Here is a 10748-nt window from a genome sequence, read left to right on the forward strand (position 1 = left end):
CAAAGCGCAGATAGTGCGACCCACATAGTGTGGGCCACAGGAACAGGAGATCATATATATAACGTAGGGTAGCAGACAGTTGATAACATCTTTGGCCTTATGTACTGAATGATTACAAAATGATGAAAAAGAATGACCAACTAGATGCTTGCAGGTCAGGGAACGGACTCAACCGCAAGTGTAGTTGCCACAGAGTTAACCCTCCCCAAGAATACCACTACTTTCAACAGTCCTCAACCTACTTGTTGCCACTATGTTTTTTATGTTTCTAGCTCATCTGTAAATAACAGGCACCATGGGAGGTACAGTGGGACCCAGCACCGGATCACTTAAAAGAATGTTCCAATGTTTTTTATGGAAATTTTTGATCGAAGAAGCTGCCCGGTAAAATTTGGTAATAAACCGGGGAACGTTAACCTTGCTGGAATCTGATTGACTCTGAACCATATGTAAAGGCTCAGATCCATCTCTTTTAGCTGACTGTTTTATCTTAGTGGGTTAACAAAGTCTCCCTATTGGATAGTTTCGCTTCATTGAAGGCCCTGAGTACCAACTCCTTGTTGAATCCTTTTTTCAATTTAACTATCAATCAAAAATTGACCCTGTTCAACAAAATCCTGCTGAGTTTCTCTTGATCCGAAAAAACTGACTCCTTGGTATATTTTCCAGCCATTTTTGATGATGATTACAGGTAGCGTGCAAATAGCTATTAACGGCAACTTCTTTGAAGTGTGTTTTAGGATGGATTCTGGAGTCCCCCGGACAGGAAAATAATTCAAGATCAAGGAAAGTGATCTGAACAGGATGAATAACGTGGGTAAACTTTAATCCCATGTCATTCTGATCAAAAATGGACAAAATCCAAGAGCTCCTGTTCTTCACCATCCCAAATCAAAATAATATCATTGATGAAACGGCCATAGAACAACAGGCCCGGTCCAAGCCTAGCATTGGCTCACACATGAAGGTCCTCCCACAACCCCATGTATAGCTTTGCATAGCTCTGGGCGAACCTGGCTCCCATGGCCGTTCCACAAACTTGTAAATAATACTCACTCAAACAAAAAATAATTATGTTCCAAAATGAAAAGAATACTTGAAAGAAGGAAGTCTTTGTGCGTGGAATGTAAAGTGAGATCTTCCTCAAGAAAGTACCTAACTGCAGCTAGACCCCTGCGATGCTCGATACACGTGTAGAGTGATGTAACATCACAGGTGGCTTATGTTCTAGCCCCCTTTGTGAGTGGCCAATTTTATTCACTCAATTAAAGCCCGTTCTAAATTGATTTGCGCTATGGGGCTTGAACGCTCCTCTTTTGAGAATATATATAATATATATATTAAGATGCATCTTAACCCTGGCTGTGCTCAAAGCTGTGACCATGCAGCAAGCTTAAGCCTATAGGGAACCATGTATAAAATGGTTTTTGATGCAAAAAGTGGCACTGTGTGCTCATTTGCATGTCATTTCCCAGAATCCCTTGCTGCAGTGGAAGTGCGGTGTGATAATGGTGAAAGGCGGGGTTGCAGACCTGCCTAAGACATGCAAATGAGCATACAGTATATTTACATTTGCTATATGCTTTGCTGTGGAGGGTTTTTGCCACTTTTTTTACTCACCATAACTTAACTTTTATATACACACACACACACACACACACACACACACACACACACACACACACACACACACACACACACACACACACACACACACACACACACACACACACACACACACAAAAGTAGTAGTAAAAAAAATTACAAATAAAATAGAATTTACAAGATGTTTCAACTTTTAAAACTTGTCAGCAAACTGCAAACAGATGCCATTTACTGCAAAAACGTATTATAAAACAAGTCATTAGATAGAGAAATAAAATAAATGTATGCCTTATTCTGCATAGTTACTGCTGTGATGCGCTATGCCCATTAATGGCGCTATATAAATAAAATAGGAAGGAAAAAACCTGGGCACTGCGGATTTCTGCTTAGAAAATTTATTTTGAGCCAATGATATGACGTTTCGGCCTCAAGGGTCTTTCTCAAATGCAAATGGCATAGCCATTTGCATTTGAGAAAGGCCCTTGAGGCTGAAACGTCATATCAGTGGCTCAAAAAAAAAATTCTAAGCAGGAATCCGCAGTGCCCAGGTTTTCTCCTTCCTATCAGAAATTGGAGAACCACCCAGAGATTCCTGAACCAGGCGCACCGGTATTTATTTGATTTTGTTCATTTGGGGAGTGCAGCATTACCCTACTGTTTTGCTATATAAATAAAGACAGACATACATACATAATATTCAGGCAAATTAAGTGTACCAATAGAAAAAAAAAAGGGTTTTAAAGTATTTGACCTGACAGGAAATGTGCACAGATGCAAAACAGTTAGGTCAGAAGTGGCCAAGCCATGACCCACTTCATTTGGAATGGGCCTTGTCCACCCAACATCAACCCCCGCCCGGTGAACCCAGCCGGCGCCTGAAGTTGGGTCCACCCAAAAGTGAAGGGGGAGGGGCGGGAGTAGGGAATGGAGTGAGACAAGGACTAGGAGGGGGGGTATTGAGTGAGAGGAGGAGGGGGGGAGGATTGAGTGAGTGGGGGAGGGGAAATTATGAACAAAGAAAAAAAAATGTAACTGGAAGACAAATGACGCTCTGCTCGCAAGTAATATTCGGAACTGTTCCCAAGAGACAGAGAGGCAATGAGATAACGTTATGAACTCAAGATCAGGTCTAGTCACAAATGCAGTTAAATAGGTACGAGGCAGAGGGTTTCAGGAGCTGAACCGCGTTACTTCCAGCTCTGGGGACCCCCTGCTTCCTGAGATACTTACCTCTGTAGGTTCTGTCAGTACACCATGATTATTAAGTCTCTCGCAACACGTGGTCCAATAGGAAGCTATGACAGATCGCGTTGCAGCTTCCTTTTGGCTTCCGGGCCGCAGGAGATTTAAACTTTCATATTATTTATCCAGCCAGAAGTAGGTAAGTATCTCTCCGGAAGCAGGTGGTCTCAGGGGCTGAAATTAACGCGGTTCAGCTCTGGCGACCCCCTTGCTTCCCACTTACGAGAGAGAAAAAACCCAGGTGAAACCACACCTTTCAGCTGAATACAAGTACAAAACAAAACAAAAATACAGTTCACACGAATATATAGACAGATGGTTTGAGTATAAGTATTAATACTAGTTAAGCTGCAAAGAGTAAGCAAGGAGCAGAAAGTGGATCAGCCAAGTAAGCCTCTTACAGAAGCAGCCCATTGGTAATGCAACATTTAAAGCAGCATCACCCCCCTCCAACCCAGAAGTCTATAGGAGTTTTACTCATATAATAATGTTAGCACAAGCCCACTGAGCATGTCCTGCTCGTTTAGTGTTAAAAAGAAAGATTTTCTTAATCTCTAATTTTAGATGGTACTGGGCTCTGGGGAGAGCTCCATTTTAATCTCCCGCAAAACTTCACATCTAAAACGCTTACATCACTTGAATGATCAGATTTAAAATAAAAAAACCGTATGTGAAAGGGCTGGAAGTGATCTATTAACTTAAGCACAAAACTGTTCTGTACCTCCCTGAAATTATATAAGTAATTACAAGAGCACAAGAGATATGTAATATAATATAATATAATATACACACACACACACACACACACACACACACACACACACACACACACACACACACACACACACACACACACACACACACACACACACACACACACACACACACACACACACACACACACACACACACACACACATACTGGTCGACAAACCCGGTCGCCCATTCCCCAAGGGCGATCGGATATTGGCTGGTGGCATGTTACATTTCCCATGCTCTGCCAAAAAAAATATCTATCCCCTTGCTGATTGGCTGATTTGGTGTGACGTGGGTTGGAGCTGCCAGGACTTTTTTTTTGGCACTGAGCAGTCAAGCCACCCTTCCTTCTTTGCAGGGGTAGGTAATGGGGGTGGGGGGGGGGGGGGGAGAAGGGGAGTTGCTTCTGCTCTCGCGGTGTCCCCCCCTCCAAAAACCCTCTACAGTAAAGCATATAGCAAATGCAGCCATGCTTCTAAGCAGATATGCTTTTAAGTAGAAATGTTTCAAGTAGATATGAAGTTTAAAAAGAAGTGGAAAAGTGGACAACACATACTGCTTCTGATTCCTGCTTTTGATCTACGTTGGAAAAGAGGATATCATCTATCCCAGACTGCACATCTCAACACTTAACTATTGCTGTGATGCCGCCTTTATTTTTTATATTTGCTGTAAACTCACTTATTTTCAAATTATGCACTTCCTTCCACCAGTCTCATGTCTCTAATTCTATTCTTATATCTCCATCTCTCCTTTCTTCCCCACTTCTCAGTTCACATGAACTCCTTTCTTACCTGCGTCCTCTGACACCACACAGCTATACCCCCTGCACTAAATCACATCCCTACAAATCATCCTCACACATTCTCTTTCTTTCCATGCTTCTCCTCCTCGCTTCTGGGGATATCTCTCCCAATCCTGGTCCCTGCCTTATTTCTACTTGCTCTCGTCCTCGCCTCCCACATGCAACTTCTACTCCTTCTGGTGTCAACCCCTCCAACCTCATACCCATCCCCTGCCACACTCCCTCCTCTCTCCCTTTCTCATGTGCCCTTTGGAATGCTCGCTCCCTCTCTAACAAGTTCCTCTCTGTGCATGACTTCTTTCTCTCTCACTCCCTGCTTCTCTTTGCTATAACTGAGACCTGGCTCACTCAGTCTGACTCTGCTCTGGAAGCTGCCCTCTCCTACGGTGGCCTTTCCTTCTCCCACACTCCGCGCCCTGATGGCAGGGGTGGAGGCGTGGGGCTCCTGCTCTCCTCTCTCTGCCGTTACCGAACACTTCCTGTTCCCCCCTCTCTTGCTTTTGCCTCCTTTGAGGCTCACACTGTCCAGATCTTCTCTCCTCTCCCTGTCCACGTGGCGGTCATCTATCGCCCACCTACCTCTACTCATCCCCCTTCTGCCTTTCTCTCTCACTTTGAATCCTGGCTCTCTTTCTTTCTCTCCTCAGACTCCCCTGTTCTTCTCCTTGGGGACTTCAATTGCCACATTGATGACCCCTCTCTCCCTTGGGCTTCCCGCTTTCTCTCTCTAACCTCTTCTTTTGGCCTTCCAACAGTGGAATGAAGCCAGGACCCACAACAATGGCCACTACTTAGACCTAGTTTTCACTAAAAACCTCTCTCTCTGATTTCTCCATTTCCCCTTTTCCTCTCTCTGACCATCACCTCCTCTCATTCTCTCTCTCTCGCTTCTCCCCTTCTCCGCCTCCGTCTACCCCCAGGTTTTGCAGAAACCTGCGCTCTATTCACTTACCTGACTTTGAGTCCACTTTACACTCCTCCCTCTCCTCTATCAGCTCTGCTACAGACCCTGACAACCTGGTCAGGAACTACAACTCTGCCTTGTCCTCCTCTCTTGATCTACATGCCCTGCTTTCTCTCTGCCGCACTTGCCCTTCTAACCCTAGACCCTGGTTAAATTCCCACACGCGCATGCTGCGTTCCTCCACTCGTTCCTCTGAACGCCTCTGGAGGAAATCTCATACTCTCGCAGACTTCCTTCACTACAAATTTATGCTATCCTGTTTCAACTCTGCCCTCTCGCAAGCTAAACAAGCCTACTTTACTTCACTAATCAACATGCACAAGTCTAACCCACGCCGACTGTTCTCTGTCTTTGATACTCTACTCAAACTACCCTCAGCTGCCTCTCCTTCCTCCATCTCCGCTCAGGACTTTGCTGACTATTTTAAGGAAAAGGTGGAATCCATACGTCAGAACATCCCCTCAGTTTCTTCCTCCCATCCAACACCTCTTCCTAACTCTCCTCCTGCCTTCCTTGACTCTTTTTCCACTGTCTCAGAGGAGGATGTGTCGCTGTTGATCGCCTCTTCTCCCTCTACCACTTGCCCTCTTGACCCAATTCCCTCCCATCTCCTAAAACCTCTTGCTCCTACTATAATCCCTACGCTCACACACATTTTTAACTCCTCCCTCTGCTCTGGAACCTTTCCATCCTCCTTCAAACATGCAACAGTCATACCATTATTCAAAAACAGCAAGCTTGACCCTGCTTTCTAACTATCGACCTGTCTCCCTCCTGCCTTTTGCCTCCAAACTCCTTGAACGTCTTGTATTCTCTCGCTTGCTCCATTTTCTCAACACCTATTCTCTCCTAGACCCTCTACAATCTGGCTTCCGCACTGCTCACTCCACGGAAACAGCCCTCACTAAAATAACTGACGACCTCCATGCTGCCAAAGACAGAGGTCATTACACTCTGCTCATATTACTCGACCTCTCTGCAGCATTTGACACCGTGGACCACCCTCTTCTCCTTCACATTCTCCATACTCTTGGTATTCGGAACAAAGCTCTATCCTTGATCTCATCCTACCTCTCCCATCGTACTTTCAGTGTCTCTTCTGCTAACACCTCCTCTTCCTCTATTGATCTCTCTGTGGGGGTACCCCAGGGCTCTGTCCTGGGACCTCTTCTCTTTTCTCTGTATACACTATCTCTAGGTGACCTAATAACATCTTTTGGGTTTAATTATCACCTCTATGCTGACGACACACAAATATACTTTTCAACACCCGACCTTACACCTGCTGTACAAACCAAAGTTTCTGAATGTCTCTCTGCTATATTATCCTGGATGGCCATCTGCCGCCTTAAACTCAACATGGCTAAAACAGAGCTCCTCATACTTCCTCCCAAATCTGGCCCTACTACCTCCTTCCACATTACTGTTGGAACTACGATCATTCACCCAGTAGCCCAAGCACGCTGCCTAGGGGTCACACTCGACTCCTCTCTCACATTCGCCCCTCACATTCAAAACATTTCTAAAACCTGTCGCTTTTTCCTCCGCAATATAACTAAGATATGCCCTTTCCTCTGTTGCTCGACTGCTAAAACTCTGACTCAGGCCCTCATTCTCTCCTGTCTTGATTACTGTAACCTCCTGCTGTCCGGCCTCCCTGCCTCTCACCTGTCTCCCCTACAATCTATCCTTAACGCTGTTGCCAGAATCACTCTACTCTTTCCGAGATCTGTCTCCGCATCTCCCCTCATGAAATCCCTCTCCTGGCTTCCGATCAAATCCCGCATCTCACACTCCATTCTTCTCCTCACTTTTAAAGCTTTACACTTTTCTGCCCCTCCTTACATCTCAGCCCTAATTTCTCGTTATGCACCATCCAGACTCTTGCGTTCTTCTCAAGGATGTCATCTTTTTACCCCCTTTGTATCTAAAGCCCTCTCCCACCTTAAACCTTTTTCGCTGACTGCCCCACACCTCTGGAATGCCCTTCGCCTCAGTACCCGACTAGCACCCTCTCTATCCACCTTTAAGACCCACCTTAAGACACACTTGCTTAAAGAAGCATATGAATAGCACTGTGGATTCTGAACACATGATACATAAAGCTTGGCCCCCTGCAGACGCACTTACCAGAACTCCCTCCTACTGTCTCTGTACGTTCTTCCTACCTACCAATTAGACTGTAAGCTCCTCGGGGCAGGGACTCCTCTTCCTTAATGTCTAAAGCATTTATTCCCATGATCTGTTATTTATATTATCTGTTATTTATTTGATTACCACGTGTATTACTGCTGTGAAGCGCTATGTAAATTAATGGCGCTATATAAATAAAGACATACAATACAATACAAATGGAAATACAGGAGGGCCCCGTGCATGCGCTGCAAAGCGAAAATCGCCGGAAAGCAGAACCGGCGATTTTCCACGTGTGCGCATGCACAAACCGCCAATTCCCCCCTCCTGCGCATGCGCAACCTCCGTTCGGCGCACGCAACTTGCGCATGTGCACCCTCGGCAACCGCCCGTTCTGCGCATGCACGACCACTGAATTCCCCGTTCTGCGCATGCACAGACATGGCAGCCCCCTGCTCGGTACCGCCGAGAAGCGGGACCCTACTGTATTACTGTGTTCTCATTTGCATGTCTTAGACAGGTCTGCAACCCTGCCTTTCACCATTATCACCCAGCATACAGTGCTTCCACTGCACCAAGGGATTCTGGGAAATGACACGCAAATGAGCACACAGTGTCACCTTTTGCTTCAACACCATATGACATGGTCCCCTATAAGCATATGCTTGCTGCATTGCACAGCTTTTGAGCACAGCCTGGGTTAAGATGCATAGCCAGTAAACCTACCCACAGACAGACTGTTTCGACCTTAATGGGTCTCATCAGTGTGAGGTTGATTATACTGGCTTTGAAATTTGAAGCTTGGGATAGGTTTCACCCCACTTATTTAAGTTATGTATAGATATATATCTATATCTATCTATCATGTATAGTATAGCCTTTAGACACTTAATAAAGCCCTTAGCTTTAGTGTTTGGCATGCTCAGATGTACTATTGGAATTACTCCTAGATGTAATATTTACCAGAGTTGATTATAGTCTTTGTTCATATCAGAAGAATAACTAAGTCATTTCTCACTGGTGAGGCACTGACTTACATTACACAAGTAACACTAGTCCCGTAAACATGGGTGCTGCATTAGAAATGCAGGAATGGATTTGGGTAATTTGGTGAATCATTTTAGAACAGCAACCAGTATCTAAATATGAAACAGAATGGAGGGGGATCATTCAACGCTTACAAGCAATGGACACATATAAGGGGTAAATGAGTACATTTGGTTGTAAGATTTACATTTCTACACTAGAAGTGACTGCTAAACACAAAATAGAAACTGTATTTGGTATAAGAGCGTTTTAACTTACCAGACTAATGCAAAAAATGCTAAGACACGATCAAGACCTTTATAATTACCTTTTCAAAAATGAGTCTGACTTTATCCTCCAGTGCATCCAAAGCTGCAGATTTGGCCTGAAGGAGATGGTACCTTTGTTCAATAACTGTAAAGCTGTGAGACTGCTGAAAGACATGCCTGAAATATACAAGAGCACAGAAATGTTATCTAGTCACATCCCTAGTTTACCCAATTAAATAACCAAACGGTACTACACAAGGTTTAAAGCCATGGCAACGTGACATCACATAACCCCGCGTGCCATTTGATGCCAGGGCCGAGCAGTGGGTGTGCGAGACGCAGAGGAGAGCAGGCAGGGGTGCGCACGGGGAAAAGTTTGCACACCCCTGTTCTAAGCTACAAAGCTGTAGTGGTTAAATTGAACACTGTTATACGAGAAGGAGGCGGATGAGGTTAAATATCAGCAAAGGGAAGAAAAAAATAATTACATTTACTGTTAGCATAAGTTTTCAGCCCCATAAGTCAATACTTGGTAGAAGCACCTTTTGCAGCAATTACTCTTATGAGTCTTTTTGGATCGGTATATACTAGCTTTTCTCAGTAGGATGGTGCCATTTTTGCCCGTTCTTAACGGGAAAATGGATCAAGTTCTGATAAGTTTGTTGGGGATCGTCGATGGACTGCAATCTTCAAATCTCGCCATAAATGTTCGATTGGATTAAATTCAGGACTTTGACTGGCAATTTTGAAAATAGGTGCACTCACTTAATCTGTTGTATTGCCTCGGGATTTTGTCCCGTCCGACCATGAAACCTTTTTCCACATCTCTGTCGTATCATGTATATGCTTTATCGCGAAACAAAACTGCACATCACCCTGTCAACACCATCCCAACTGTCAAGCATGGTGGAGGCAACATCATGTTATGGGGATGCTTCTCTTCAGCAGGGACTGGGAAGCTCGTCAGGATAAAGGGGAGAATATATTGTGCAAAGTACAGGCGAATCCTTTAGGAAAACCTGTTTGAGTCAGCCAAGACTCTGAAACTGGGGAGGAAACCCACATTTCAGCAGGACAATGACACGAAGCACAAAGCCAAATCCACACTGGAATGGTTGAACAAGCAGAGAATTAATGTTTTTGAGTGGCCCAGTCAAAGTCCTGACTTGAATCCAATCGAACATTTATGGAGAGACTTGAAGATTGCAGTCCTTCGATGATCCCCAACAAACTTGGATCCATTTTTAGTGAAAAGGCAAAAATATCACCATCCTACTGTGCAAAGACTTCCCTAGGAAGGACTGAAGTTCCTGAAGGAGAGGTCCGTTTGACCAGTTTGCTACTGTCGTGGCGACTGTTTGGGGGGTAAGCGCTTGTCCTTGCCAGACGGGGCTCGGGCTGATAAAGCCCGGGGGTAGTTGTAAGTGGACGAGGTCAACTGAATGTGACTCCCGGGAACCCACTCGCAACAAATGGCCAACTCATGGGGGCTCGGCATGCCACGGGGGCAGCTGGCCAAGGCCTGGCTGACCCCCTTCACTTAACCCATTAAGTGAGCTCTCTGGCAGGGACTAGCGGTTACTCTATTATTGTTTAATAAACAAAGCCGCGGCCTTTTTATACCTCCAAACCGAGTCTGTCGTTACTTGTCTGTTATATGTGGGTATTGGTTAGCAAGGGGAGCACAGAGTCACTCGCAGCCTCCCTGGTCAAGGGATTCCATAAATGTGGAAAAGCCTGGGAGATGTCCTGGAGGCAGGACTGATCATGAGAAGATCATGGACGGAGAGGGCATGTGGGAGATTATTTGCAGTAGAGATTTGAGACGTTGACTCAAAAGGATAATAAAAAGAGCAATATATATTGCAGAACTTAACAAATAATAATAATAATAATTTTAAAAAAAGCGATAGGATCTCTTATGTACCAGGGGAAAGAATGATGTAGC

At 44.9% G+C, this 10748-nt stretch overlaps 1 protein-coding gene across 3 annotated transcripts in view; it reads right to left on the reverse strand.

Annotated features, from left to right (window-relative positions):
* The window catches only part of IKBIP (IKBKB interacting protein), a 29182-nt gene that overhangs the window by 16432 nt on the left and 2002 nt on the right, over positions 1-10748 (reverse strand). For all 3 annotated transcript variants that reach the window (XM_075602234.1, XM_075602233.1, XM_075602232.1), the window contains one exon: positions 8860-8977. In XM_075602234.1, the coding sequence (XP_075458349.1) occupies positions 8860-8977 (118 nt within the window). The remainder of the gene's footprint in view (positions 1-8859; positions 8978-10748) is intronic.

This window comes from Ascaphus truei, chromosome 5, assembly GCF_040206685.1.
Source record: "Ascaphus truei isolate aAscTru1 chromosome 5, aAscTru1.hap1, whole genome shotgun sequence".
In the NCBI taxonomy this organism is placed as follows: Eukaryota; Metazoa; Chordata; class Amphibia; order Anura; family Ascaphidae; genus Ascaphus; species Ascaphus truei.